This window comes from Acinonyx jubatus, chromosome A2 (assembly GCF_027475565.1).
Source record: "Acinonyx jubatus isolate Ajub_Pintada_27869175 chromosome A2, VMU_Ajub_asm_v1.0, whole genome shotgun sequence".
In the NCBI taxonomy this organism is placed as follows: Eukaryota; Metazoa; Chordata; class Mammalia; order Carnivora; family Felidae; genus Acinonyx; species Acinonyx jubatus.
In genome coordinates, this window is record NC_069383.1 from 42,018,477 (window position 1) to 42,031,989 (window position 13,513).

The 13,513-nt window shown below is 51.4% G+C and overlaps 1 protein-coding gene across 1 annotated transcript in view; it reads right to left on the minus strand.

Annotated features, from left to right (window-relative positions):
* Positions 1-1,900: 1,900 nt before the first annotated feature.
* EEPD1 (endonuclease/exonuclease/phosphatase family domain containing 1) overlaps positions 1,901-13,513 on the minus strand; it is a 112,134-nt gene continuing 100,521 nt past the window's right edge. The window contains exons 5-8 of the mRNA XM_027075262.2: positions 11,908-12,042; positions 9,568-9,706; positions 4,845-5,039; positions 1,901-2,618 (exon numbers count right to left, since the gene is read on the minus strand). Coding sequence (XP_026931063.2) covers positions 2,419-2,618; positions 4,845-5,039; positions 9,568-9,706; positions 11,908-12,042 — 669 coding nt within the window. The 3' untranslated portion in view covers positions 1,901-2,418. The remainder of the gene's footprint in view (positions 2,619-4,844; positions 5,040-9,567; positions 9,707-11,907; positions 12,043-13,513) is intronic.

Genomic DNA, 13,513 nt, shown 5'->3' on the forward strand with positions numbered 1-13,513 from the left:
CAACTTGGGCAACTCTTCCGGGGGAGTACGGGAACTCCTGTGTTTTCTGCTCTGGTTTCCTACAAACCTGAAACTACTCTTAAAAATAAAATCTATTAAGGCACCTGGGTAGCTCAGTTGGTTAAGCATCCGACTCGTGATTTCGGCTCAGGTCATGATCTCACTGTTCATGGGTTCGAGCCCTATATTGGACTCTGTGCTGATGGTGTACAGCCTGCTTGGGATTCTATCTTCCTCTCAGCCCCTCCCCTGCTTGCTGTCTCGCTCTCTCAAAATAAATAAGCATTAAAAAAATTAAAAATAAAAATAAAATCTATTGAAGACAGCAAAAACGAGAAGAAAGAAAACAAAGCAAAGCAAAACCCAAGCCCAAACCATCCCCCAAAGCAAAAACCAGGAGGGCTGGGTCTCGAACTAGAAGAGCTGCCTCAGCACACAGCTTCCTGAGCAATGGCTTGGACCTTAGGAGCTAAAGCTGAGGCCACTCTGCATATGAGGTGTGGCTGCTGAGTCTGCCTCCAGCTCAAACAGAATGGCCTTCATCAGGGCCATTTAACTGGCTTTCTTTTCCCTTCCTCTCACTTAAGAAGCCTTTCTTTCCATAGTTTTGGTGCAAAAGTCAGCCTGGCTAAAAGGATTGGGGCAGCTGGCTGGCAAATGCTGGTGGAGGTTTGCACTCTAGATGAGGCACCAAAAAAGGTTTGCTCAGCTGGGAAGTTGAGCTCACCCTTTCCTCCCTGCCATGTTGTTTCCTTCTAACTAGAGCTCTTTGGGTCAAGGCTCAGCCATCACAGACTCCGTGCCTCCAGTGGTCCAGTCTGAGTCCAAGGGAGAGGCACTACTCACCCTCCTACTGGAGAGACGGTCCCTCGGAGCGGGCATGGCTGAGGCCCAGGGACGCTCAGAGCCCCAAGGAAGGCCTTCCTTCCTGGGCCCATGATCAGTGATGCTCCTTGGAGTTGCGCAGTCCCAAAGATGGTCTCTGGTGGAAAATGGGCCTCTTTCACTGCATCCAGCCCCAGACCCGAGTCACAGGGATCACACTGTGTGGTGACAACAGTTTCTGGGTGCTGGTCTGCATCAGGTTTTCAGTGAGGAAGAAGAACAAACCCTCAGCTCCCATGGTGACCTGGAATAACCCAGGTGATCCAGGCTCATGACTCACACATTCACTATCAACCGTGCTACTTACACAGCACTGCTGTTGGCAAGTGTAGAGTTGATATGTGGGCCTGGACTTTGGGCTGGGTTTGGATTCCATCTGTTTACTTACCGGTTGTGTAAGCTGCAGGAGGTTAAGCTCTCTAAGCCTTCGTTCCTTTGGCTGTGAAGTGGGTGTTATAATCCTGGTCTCACGGGAGACCTCAGGGAGAACCACGCCATCTAAGGGGAGGGCCCCTGGTGGCGGTTAACATGTGCTTGCCCCCCTGCCCGACCGCCCCCCAAAATAGACCCTCCCTCAATACTCCCAGGCTGAGCTTCCTGCGGACCCAGAATCAACAGATATTCCTCAGAAGCACTATCAGGAAGCTCTAGGGCTAGGGATCTGACTGAAAAGTGACGAGGGCGGGGAGGGAGGAAATGATATCACCCTGATAGAATTCTTGTCCAGCACAGGAACCTCTGCCGAGCGTCCAGAGGCACAAGTGGGGCTCAGTGTACAGGACAGTCTAACCAAGGGCTCAGAAGACGAAGAACAGGCTGGGAGGGAGAAGGTCACAGAATGAATTTTATGGTGATCTCAGGGGGTCGACAGGGATGCGAGAGGCATCGCTGCAACGTGGGGTGCAAAGGAGCAGGCTCCCCGGATGACGGTGTCACAGAGGCACGGGAGTGGGCACAAAACACCCAGGCCAGGGAGCACCTGGCCCCTTCCCCCAGGACTCTCACTGCAACCAGGCATGTTCATCTCTGTTTATTTTTTTCAGAACAAAACTAAAAATCACCACTCAAAATATTTGAGGAGAGTGCTCAGCTCAATCACAGTTAAAAGTTTTATGTAATTTGCAGCCAGAGCATCATGGACCGGTGGTCAGAAAGGAGAGCTTCTGGCATTGCTCGGACAGGGCCTGGCAGCCTGAGACGGCCCTCTCTTGCCCTGTCAGCCCCGCTACTGTCCTCTGTATGCTGCCACCCAGGGCGGCAGCTGGCCAGCCCGAGTCTGCTGAGGTGGATGGCATCCACACGTTAGAAGCCATCTTAGTTCCCCACTGTGCTTCCGATTTGACCATCCGGTACCTCCCTCCCCCATTAGGGGTCCAAAAATGTCCACAAAGAAGGCAGGCAGGTCGAGGCCCAGGTGCTAGTGTTGTCAGGATGAAGACTGAGACAAAGTTCTGAGTCCTCGTCTTCACCTGGAAGGGCGAACTCCCTGCCCGGGCCTTCCGGGTCACAGGTGAAAAAACAGATTTGGTGCCATCATCGCTCGTGTTTAATGTTGGCTTCGCTTCGCTCCAAAGTGACCCCGTTGCCATTCCGAGGGCATTCCTTCTTGTTCCAATCCTTTTCAGTGTAAAATTCGGCTAGCACGGGGCAGTGCTCAGAAGCCACTCCTCCCCAGGACCAGTTATCTGGAATCCAAGGGTTCGTGAGGCCTTCTCTCACTACAGCCCAGTGACCTGGAGAGACAGAGGGAAAAGAGACGCAGAGATGAGGCCTGGGGCTGGGTGGGGTCCCGGCTGGCAAGAAGAGGCCTCTGTTCGATGTCTGCAAAGTCAGGATTCCCTGGTGATACTCCTCAGATAACCAGCTTGCCTGTGCAAACAAAATGTTCCAGCCAATTTGGTTTCCTGGACAAGTGAGGGCTTACCATGTAGGTACTGAACACCCCCCCACACACACACCCTCCAAGTCTAGGCCTCCCGCCCATTCACGTATCGGCCTATGGTTGACCTCCTCCTTACTATACACCTTTTCTAATCTGAGCAGCAAGAGTAAATACATTTGAAATAAGGTCAAATATCTCTCAAAGATGTCCAAAGTCAAAGTTTTATTTCACAAAGCAAAGGCAGTAAGTGGGGGAGGGAGGTGAAGGAGTTCTACAGGAAAGAGTAAAAAGGAAAAAGTTCTTACAGAGGCTTATGAGCAAGTAAAAGTATCTTAAAATAATGCTTTAGGGGGTGCCTGGGTGGCTCAGTCAGTTAAGCGTCCGACTTTGGTTCAGGTCATGATCTCATGGTTCATGAGTTCAAGCCCCGCATCAGGCTCTGTGCAGACAGCTCAGAGCCTGGCGCCTGCTTCAGATTCTGTGTTTCTCTCTCTGCCCCTCCCCTGCTCACCCTTGTCTCTCTCAAAAATAAACACTAAAAAAAATTAAAAAAAAAACTCTAATGCTTTAGAAACATATAAAGCACAAGTATATTTGAAAAACAGTGAGGGGCGCCTGGGTGGCTCAGCCAGTTAAGCGTCCAACTTCGGTTCAGGTCATGATCTCAGGGCAGTTCATGAGTTTGAGCTGTGCTGACAGCTCGAGCCTGGAGCTTCCTTTGGATTCTGTGTCTTCCTCTCTCTTCCCCTCCTCCGCTCGTGCCCTGTCTCTCTCTAACGTTACAAAAAAACGAAAAAAACAAAAACACAAACAGTAACAGAATAGTTAACAGAATAGTTACAGAAGCGAGCGTAGTGAGGGAGCACGGCCAGAGACCTCCAGTGAGAAGCGAGGTCACATTAGTGGAAGCGCGAACAGGTCTGGGCTGAGCCACGGCCTGCCCACGTGACATTTCCATGATGGTGGCCACTCTTCCCTGTACCTTTGTCTCTAGCTTCGCAGCAAGGGGACGGATGAAATGATTCCTACCTTCCTTCTGGCCCTGTGTTCTCAACTGTCCAGCTCTCCTGATGAGAGCCGCTCTCTGCAGGCACCTCCTGGCAGCTGGGCAGGCTGTGGCCGCTCTCCGGCCCACCGCACATTTTCTGCAAGCTGCATCTCGCCTAGTGTGAGGACGGTCACTCCCCCTGAGACCCGCTTCCCTCGTCCTTCAGATCCTCCCCGACACAGTCCAACAGGCAACCGGCACCCAGACAGAGGTAGAAGCTGGTGACACAGTCTGGACTGGTGAGAAGATCTCAGCCCTGGCTGCCCGTTAGGCTTCTACAGAGGCGACCCCAGAATTGCACTTTCACCAATGTGGAATGTCTCCCTGAAGTATAATATGTGTAACACGTTGGGACTGAGTGAAACAACCACGCAGGATTGAGGACCACTGTTCTCGACATTCATCAAAAAACCTTACCGTCACTGTCGTATTTCCGACCGATTGCTTCCTGACCCAAAGTCTGCTCAGCAGACTCGGTCGGGGGCTGCGTTGTGGCACTCAGATTCCCTACCATACCCTGATCCTCATACAGTCTGTGAGAAGCATGTCCCCTGTCCTACCGTGACGCTCTGAGACATGTCTGCTCATCCTCAGTGGCTGTCCCTCACCCAGACAGTGCGGCAGGAAGCCTCAGGCCACAGCACGGTGCCTGAATGTTATGGTGCTTAAGGAGTGTCTGCTAAATGACTGAGTGTCCTTAAATTAAAGTAAGCTATCAGTTCATCTCTGAATCGGTACCCTGCTGGCCTAGAAACAGGTTTGCCTGAGACACAGTCAGTTTGCCACTCCTGAAGATCAGTGAATGCCTCTTCATTATTTTTCACAGCCCCTCTTAGCCCTTAAAAGTGGCTCTGTTTGAATGATAATTATACAGGCACCTAAACGATACATAATCCTGTCAATACCCACGGAGGTGGTAAGAACTCCTGGCCAGAGTTATCCAACCAAAGGACCTGGAACTATGAGTTCAGACGGGTCTCTCTTACACCATTTCTGAACAGGAAAAAGAACGAGTGACTTCTGCTTTACCTGTGAAAACCTTCTTTAAGCTTTTACTGATCCAGATGTTGTCCAAAGACTTTGAGCCTTGGGGGTTCTTGGTGCTGATGTTGGTGAAGGTGTGTGCAGGGACCAGGTGGTAGAATTTTTCTTTCCTTAAGATATCATAGTCACTGCTGTCAGGTCCCTGGCCAAAATCTCCTAAAACAATCATATCTTTTTCCCCTGGAGGTAGAACAAAGAAAATCAGGTATTTAAGAGGTTGTGGGAGGTAAACCCAATATTGACTATAACCCACTAAGTGGGATCCTGATTCTCTGATTGGACTCCCCAGGGTTAGGAATGCATATGGTTCTCATTCTTCCAATTTTTCCCAATACCGCGTACAACAAACAAACATAAAACCAAAATACGCGCAAAAGTTTAAGAGTAGGTTTGTAACCCGTTTGGAAAAGGAAAGATACATGAAGCAGAGATCGCCTCTGTTCCAGCTCAGGTGTTCCAAATCTCATGGCAGAAAAAGCCTGAGGGTCTTGTCCAGATATTTAACAAGAGCTGGAAAAAACATTTATTGGGCACAGTGGGGGAAAAAACATGCAAATAATACAAGAGGGTGGCCATCTACAAGTCAAGGAAATCATCCCTCTGACACCTTGATCTCAGACTTCCAACCTCCAGAACTGTGAAGAAATACATTCCTATTGTCAAAGCCACCCAGAATATAGTATTTTGTCACGGCAGTGCTAGCAGACTAATACAGGGCCAGAGTGAGAGGTTTTTCCCCTTATTTTCAACATTTCTACCATTGTTTGATGTTCACTAAAGCAACTTAATCATCACGAAGTACTGAGTCATCACAAAGTACTTCCCGGAGGGAGGAGACATTCTGAGAGGACAGTGGACCCCAGCTAGGCTCTGGGATTCCCACACTTCTGCCGTCTCGAGATTCCCTTCAGGGGAGCCACATTATCGTGGCTAGCAGGGTGTCTGTCCTAGCTTTCAAGGGAGTCTTTAAGAAAGGCAGTTCATAAACAAGAGCCCAAGGTATCCGAGACCTGCAGAAAGTCTTTCTCTGGGACACCAACGTGTTTCAGCAATAATGGCTAGAGGCAAAGAAATCTGAAGTGAAATGACAAAAGCCACCAGCAGAGGGCACTCGTACACTGCAGATGACACCCGCTCTGGGGACCATGAGGGACAAAAGGGGGTGTGATGGAAGACCCTCCTGGGGTTCCACCTGTGGCCTACAGAGATGTAATGGTACCCCTAGGCTGTATGTCAACAACATCTCAACATGACTTGAGAAATCAGTGCCAACTTCAACAGGAAAGCAGACTTGAGAATAAAATGAACAACTCCTACCTGGCCAGTGCTAAGGCCATCCATGAGCCTTCATCCTGGCCATCCATGAGGCTTCACCTGGTATTGGACCTTCTCCACAGGTAAGAAGCTAAGTCTCTGAGAGACTGAGTGGCTTGCCAGCCCTCAAGCTCACGGCTCTTCATAAAGGGCTAGAATGCGAGAGCCATGAGGACGTGGGCGGCTGTTCATCACAAAACCCCATGTGCCTGGAACAGTGCCTGCTGCACGGCAGACCCTCAATAAGCACGTATGGAACAAATGGGTGAATGAGGCATGAGGAAAGCCCCCAGAATTAAGGTGTACTTTTTGAAAGGAGAAAAGACAAGGATGCTACGTTTACTAAATAACAAGAAAAGCCGAAGGTTAGGAGAAATGAGGCAGGACGTTCCCATATAACGAGACACGTTTTCATTGGGACGCAGACCCAAAAAAGTTTGGGCCAAAAGGGATTCTGAAACCAGGAGAGATGCTGGTGTCAGAGGTCAGCAGACACAGCTCCGTGTCACTTCAGGAATGACAACACCACAGCTCTTTCTGAATGCGCACATCCAGGTCTCTCACAACTCATCTGCTTTTGGTTAAATTGCTCTCCGTGATGGGGCGTCTGGGTGGCTCGGACAGTTACACATCTGACTCTTGCATTTCGGCTCAGGTCTCTTGGCTTTGTGGGTTCAAGCACCACGTTGGGCTCTGTGCTGGCAGCAAGCACAGTCGTTGCCTCCGAGAATCCACAGGTGCACAGAGGCCTGAATTCTCCTAAAAAGCCATCCGCCTGGGATGGGATCCTTAGTTCCCAGGAGCGGCAGGGAGGATGCTTGGGGCTGACTTCCTCAGATAGTTCCTAGATTTACAGGACGCCAGTGACAATAGCAGGAGCTGGTTGCCACTGAGGGATAGTCCTACCCAGATGCCAAGCCATACTATGCACCCTGTTTCACGCTGAGTTCACAGAGAGAGCTCCAGGGGGGTCTGAAAGAAAGCCATCTCATCAGAGGACTGGCACACCACACGCTGAGGTCAACCCAGATGCGCATTCCAGACAAAGGCAGAAAGGCCCAGAGTTCGCTAATCAAATTGGCTCTGTTTGCTCTGATAGCTGTGGAATAAAAGATTAGTCTTTGTTTTAGCTCAGCCACGTCTGCTAATAATCAATTTGCCCTTGCACCTTGGGCACGCTCGAGAACTTCCTGAACCCTTGGGTCTGCTGTGTCACCAGTTAACAACTGGATATTAGTTATAAGCACAAGGGCACTGGGAACATGAGTCACTGTCCATACCCGGACAAGTCAAGGCGAGCCGGGCTATGGGTCAACAGTCCCTTGGCAACTCGGAATGAAAACCTGACCGCGCTCTGGATGTCAGAAAAAACAGTGAGATGTTATCAGAGAAGTTATGAACTGGCATCTTTTTTTTCCTGCTTCCGTGTACAGACAAGGAAAAGCTTGAGGTCGAGAACAGAAACGTCCACAGATTTTAAATGCTATGAAGTCATCTTTTTAATAGGCTAGAGACAAGCTGTGGGTGAACAATTTCCCACAGAGCTGCTTCTTGGATGGAGTATCTCAGCTTAGACATCTTAGTGACTTTTTTTTTAGCCTGAAGACCCCTGATTTAAGTAGAATGCTAGTCACAGCACATCCTGGTTCACAATGTAAGTTGCCTATCAACATCCACAGCAGCATTATTCACAACAGCCAAAAGATGGAAACCAGGTATTCACCAACCAATGAATGGATAAACAAAATGCAGTATATATACACAACAGAACAGTATTTGGCCTTAAAAAGGAAGGAATTTTTTTTGAGAGACAGAGAGAGAGCATGTGCATGTGAGCAAGGGGCAGAGAGAGAGAGAGAGAGAAAGAGATAGAGAAGCTTCTATTAGGGGCTCGCCTGAAGCGGGGCTCACACTCACCTGATGTGGGGCCCAAACTCACGAACAGTGAGATCATGACCCGAGCCAAAGTCAGATGCTTAACGACCGAGCCACCCAGGCACCCAAAATGGAAGGAAATTGTGACACATACTACAACATGGATGAACCATAAAGACACGATATAAGTGAAGTAAGCCAGCCACGAGAGGACAAATACCGCATGAATCCATTTGTACGAGGTACCTAGAGTGCTCCAATTCATAGAGACAGAAAGTAGAACCGTGGCTGCTGGGGGCTGGGGAAGGAGGCGGTGGGGAGCTCGTGTTGAACAGGCACAGAGTTTCGGTTTGGGAAGATGAAGAAGTCTTGCAGACGGATGGACATCATGGTTGTAAAACCATGTAAATGTACGTACTGCCACCAAACGCTTAAAAAAAACGGTAAATGGTAAGTGTCTGTTACCTATGTTTTACTACAATCAAAAAGTCTTTTTCAAATGTAAAGCTCTAATTTGACCAAATTATTTTTATAGCCGAATTCTCATGAGTCACCCCTGTGAGGGGCCAATCTAACATGGACAAGGCTTAGAAAACTAGAGACTATTGGTGAAAACTCAAGAACACGTTAAGACAATTCTGGGCCTCCGGCTGTCAACGCCCACCTAGAGAAGGGCAGGGCTCTGAAAAGCCCAGCCAAAAAGCCCAGTCTTTACAGCAGCGTTAACTCTTCCTTCTGGTCAACCCTGCACAGGGGAAATTTTCTGTATTGCTGCGGCAGAGCCTGGAAACAGAGAGCCCACTTCCTACTGAAGCTCTGCTCTTTTCACTGCTCTCTTAATCCTCTGGTATGTTTTGAGTCAGCTCGTGTCCGCTGAGCCCTCACTGTGTGCCCGGTACATCCACAGATCACCACCATGCCTCCCCAGCTGCCCCTGTTGAGGTGAGCGCTGGCCAGTCCCTGACTGGACGGGCTACAAGTAGTGTGGTGATTTCCCTGAGGTCCTACAGCGACTGAAGGAGCCAAGATTAAATGTGGGTTTTCTGAGAGCTCCGGGCTGATCTGCATCCCAGCAGGGAGAAAAAATCTACCTTGTGCTAATCAGGACTTTCCCAGTCACCAACTGTCTTTCCTTCACAAGACGAGCACGTGCCAATCTGCAGGTGGCATCACCACAGCAGCAGCTGAACGCAGGAGGACTTGTCACGGGGGAGGGTGTCGTCACTTTTTTCCCCCCTTAATCCTTTCCATCAAAGAGAGGCTGAAAAGCCCCAAAGCTGACAGTGTGAAGTGTGCATGGTAGGCCCAGAGATGGAGGTGTCACCATGCACAGGGGTGGCTGGGCTCCACGAGATGCAGGGGCTGTGACAGACGGTCTTCTGTGCCCCCAGCATGCACTGCTGCTGACAGCCCTGTCAGCCTAAGGGATCGGAGGGATGCTCCTAAGAGGCAGCCCCCTGCCTGCCCCCTGCAGAAATGGGACTTGTCGGCCCAGCCGAGGATAAAGACAATCTCCTACCTTTCAGGGTTTCCTGCAAGGTCTGTGCAAAGGTAGCCAAGCGGTGGCTCTCACTGTGATTCCTGCTTGGATTGTCGCCCCCTGGGAGGATCATGGATGCCAGGTGAAGGTTCACAAGGGTCAAGTCATTGCTTCCCACCTAGGCAAGAAGAAACAAAGCAACAGGGACAGGCTCAGATGCTCATATTTCCTGTATTCGTTGCTTCTGACTTAGGAACAGCTTCCTGCACGATGTTGACAACAGCAAACACAAACAAGGCAAGCTCACACTCCACGAGATAATGCAAGACAGATCGCGCTTGGATTCTTTTGAGGCCCCTGTAGGACATCACACCCCCATTCCAACTTAGGGTCTGGAAAACCAGGTGCATCTGGAAAGGTCAGGTTTTGTTTTTTGTTTTCTCCTTGTAAGCAACCACAAAACAGGAGGCGGTGGTTCCCGCAGCTCGTGGTTAAACAAGGCTGGGGTCTTACCCTCTAGGGCCAGACCTTGATCCCTCTGCCAGGACCCACCGCTGGGACCCACTTCCTCCCCCACCCCACACACATCCCACCTACCCGCCCCCTTTGTGTTCTCTTCTCTCTGGAGACCCCTGCTCACTTTCACCAGATTTCAAAGGAACAGGAAAGCTGGCTGAAGCCTGGCAGCACGGGATACGTCGCAGCCCTGGGTCCCCAGGGCAGGTGTCGTGGTGGGCAGGTACAGAAACACACAGAGATGGGTCTCCTGGGCATGGCAGATTCACTCAGCTGCTCGGGTTTTGGCAATCCTGCCCTTCCATTTGTCATGGTGACAAACGCTAAATACTGCCAGGAAGGACAGGGGTGCAGGGGGAGCCCCCAGGAAGTGAAGGCTTCACTTCATTTCATCTTACAGACATGACCCCAGTTCACCATCACCACCACCCAGCCTGGAGAGCCCTCTGCAGCTGTGGATCTGACCACAGAGAAACCACCTTAAGGCCACAGGCAGGGAAACCCTGCCTAGGAGGAGAACCTGGAGCCTGCTCCAGATTCTGTGTCTCCCTCGCTCTGCCCCTCCCCCACTCGCACTCCTTCTCTCTCTCAAAAATGAATAAACGTTAAAAAATAAATAAACAAAATTGGAGACACCGGTTGGTCTGGCTGTTGCCCTGCTAGGTCAAAGCAAGTGCGGCCACTTTACATAAAACAGAAATCCAGGGCAGCACTAGGAGGTTTTAAAAAATCTGGCAGATTTTGCACATCAATCTCCTAAGCACAACCACAGGCACCCCCAGGCGTGCGTGTGCACACAGAACCCCAGCAACTTTGCAGCCGGGGGCAGAGCCTGGTCCAGATCCCGGCTGCAACCAACACAGCTCCCAGCACAGAGGCTGCCCCTGCCACATGCCGCCAGAGACCGTGCTGTGATTTGAGGCAACTCTCAGGCTCCAGAACTGCTCTGGAGCACACAGAAGTGGGGGGGGGGGCAGGGGGTGCTCAAACACCCAGCAGGTAGCTTGCTAGGCTCTGTGGCAAGGGACCACTCTTGCCTGACCCTGCATTTCACAGGTAAGTGCCATGGGGATAAGGTCAATTCAGTGCCAACTGGGAGATCTATTTTGGCTGCTGGCTTTTTTTTTCCTCCTAATGCCCAGCTTCTGTTTGTTGTTCATGACGTATCCCAGGTGCATCCCGAGGAATCAAAGAGACAGCTCAGATCAGTCCCCCTGCTCCTATGGATGCTCACGTAGGGAAGGGCTCATCTGGAGAGGTCAGTGGTGGGGCTGCCCTGACTCCACAACCCAGAAGCTCCTCTTGAACCCCTCCAAACCCAGATGACCCCCTGAGGGTCTTCCCCTCCCCACCCCCAGCCCCCTACCCCACCCTTCCACCTCCTGGTAAGGAGAAGCATATCCTCAGAACCCATTCTGCTGTCCTCTAATCCAGTGATCTCCAAATGCCAGAGGAATGAAGAAGCACTGAAGGTACCTTTGAAAAACAGGCAGTCCTGGGCCCTATCCCAGAAATTCTGTGTGTTTGGGGGACGGTCCAGGAATCCCTGATTTTAAGACAAGCCCCCCAGGCGATTCTGACGCGCGTTAGGTTTGGGAGCCAGCCATTTGATCTTCTGTGCCCAGATGCCAGAGTTATCAGAGCTAGAGTCCTCACCGCCCCCCACCCCCAATCCCTCTCATTCCTGTTCTGGACAAGTTCACCGGCCAAGGGAACCCCAGGAGGACATGCTGACCTGACCCTCAAAGAGAATGAAATCAAGACAAAAAGATGAGGCCGCTCTGGATCACAGTTTAGAAAGGGACCCTTCCCCCCCCCCCCCAGCTTTTAGAAGTAGACCTTCACAGAAACATGGAATGGTACCTTGAACCTCGCAAGGTACGGGCTGGGACCCGTGGGCTTCCCATGCCCGTTGCCAGGTGAACTTTCCTGTGAGGTGGCGTCTCTCAGCTCCACCCCGGCCGCAGAGTCCCACAGGAATCCAGAGAATCCAGCCCCCTGCGGGAGAGGAACAGCTATCAGTCTCAATCAGGATTCAGCCCCACGCTGGGAGAAGAGGCAGGGGAAACCAGGAGGAGGAGGAGACACGTTGGGGGGGGGGAGGGGGGGACGGTTGGTTCTGCACTGGGTCCTGAGATCACATGCACAGGGACTGTTTCAGAAACAAAAGCACACCCCTAAAGCCACAGCACATTCCTCCTTGCCCCCAGCCCCAAATTTCCCACGCTGCCAATTTCAGAGTTTTATGTGGAGCCAGAGGGGCCTAGGCTGTTATCTCTTTGGGGGTGAAGTGAAGGGAGGCTCCAACTAAGCACAGAATTATCTTTTTAATCATCACATCCCTATGACAGACACTCATATCCCTGTCTACCAGGCAGGGGGTCAGCTGCTCAGAGAGGTCAAGTAACTTCCCTAAAATCCCACAGCTGGTAAGCAGCAATGTTGAAAATCAAATAGAAGACTCTCAGCGGTAGACTTTGGTTACCAATTAGTGGCTGCGTACATCAGTACCTAGCACCTAGCAAACCCTCAGATATTTGCTGGATGAATGGAGGTCAGTGCTAAGAGTCACAATGATTTAGAAGTGGTCAAGGGCCCTCTGCGGGTGGACAGGTCTGCAGCCCCGGTGCAGGGCCCCATGAGGGCCAGAGAGTCGTGTCAGGAGTGTCCCAGGGCTTGGTGCTAAACGCTGCCATCTCCGGCTTCAGAATCTGCCAGCTTCTCACTGTTATCCCTGGGGGCCTTCTGCAAAGAGGAAAAGCTTCCTCTCCCACCCCACTCCAGCATCTAGAGGCTCTGCCGCCCTAGATTGGCAGCGGGACCCGTGGCATCGCTGGAGGGGCCGGTGGTGCTCGTTGCGAAAAGAGAGGAAGTGACTCTGCACAACCTAAGTGGCCTCTGCTGAGTCCCCAACATCGGCTGGACCCCAGCCGCACGCCTTGCTGGGCTCAGCACCTCAACTAGACCAACTTGTGTTGAGGAGGAGGGAAGGGGTGAACAGGGAACTGTGTTCTGCATGCTTTGCTATTTATAGAACCATAGGCCTGCCCGCCCACTGGAGAGAGCACCAGCTTAAGAATCGGAAGAGCCAGATCTCAGGGCCACCTGTGTCACTCAGCTGTGGGACTACGGGAGCCCCCCCCCCCACTTTTCTAAACCTGTTTCCTTGGGTACAAAGTGAGGGAAACGGGATTTGCCCTTTTGGTTTGGGAGGGTTATCCCTCCTTTACTGCTTCTCAAGCAGTGGTGCCAGAGTAACCTTCCTAAAGTACCGTTCAGGTGGTCAGCTCTGCCGAAGAACCTTCAGTGGCTCCCCAGTGTGCTCGACCCACTGCCCGAGGGGCCCTCCCGGTAGGCACCTTCCTGTTCAATGTGGCCTTTCACACCTGCTCACCCACGTTCCCAGCAGGACCGGGTGTTTCTGGGAGCGTCTCCCAGCCCCGGGACCCAGGAGGCCCCACCTCCAGAA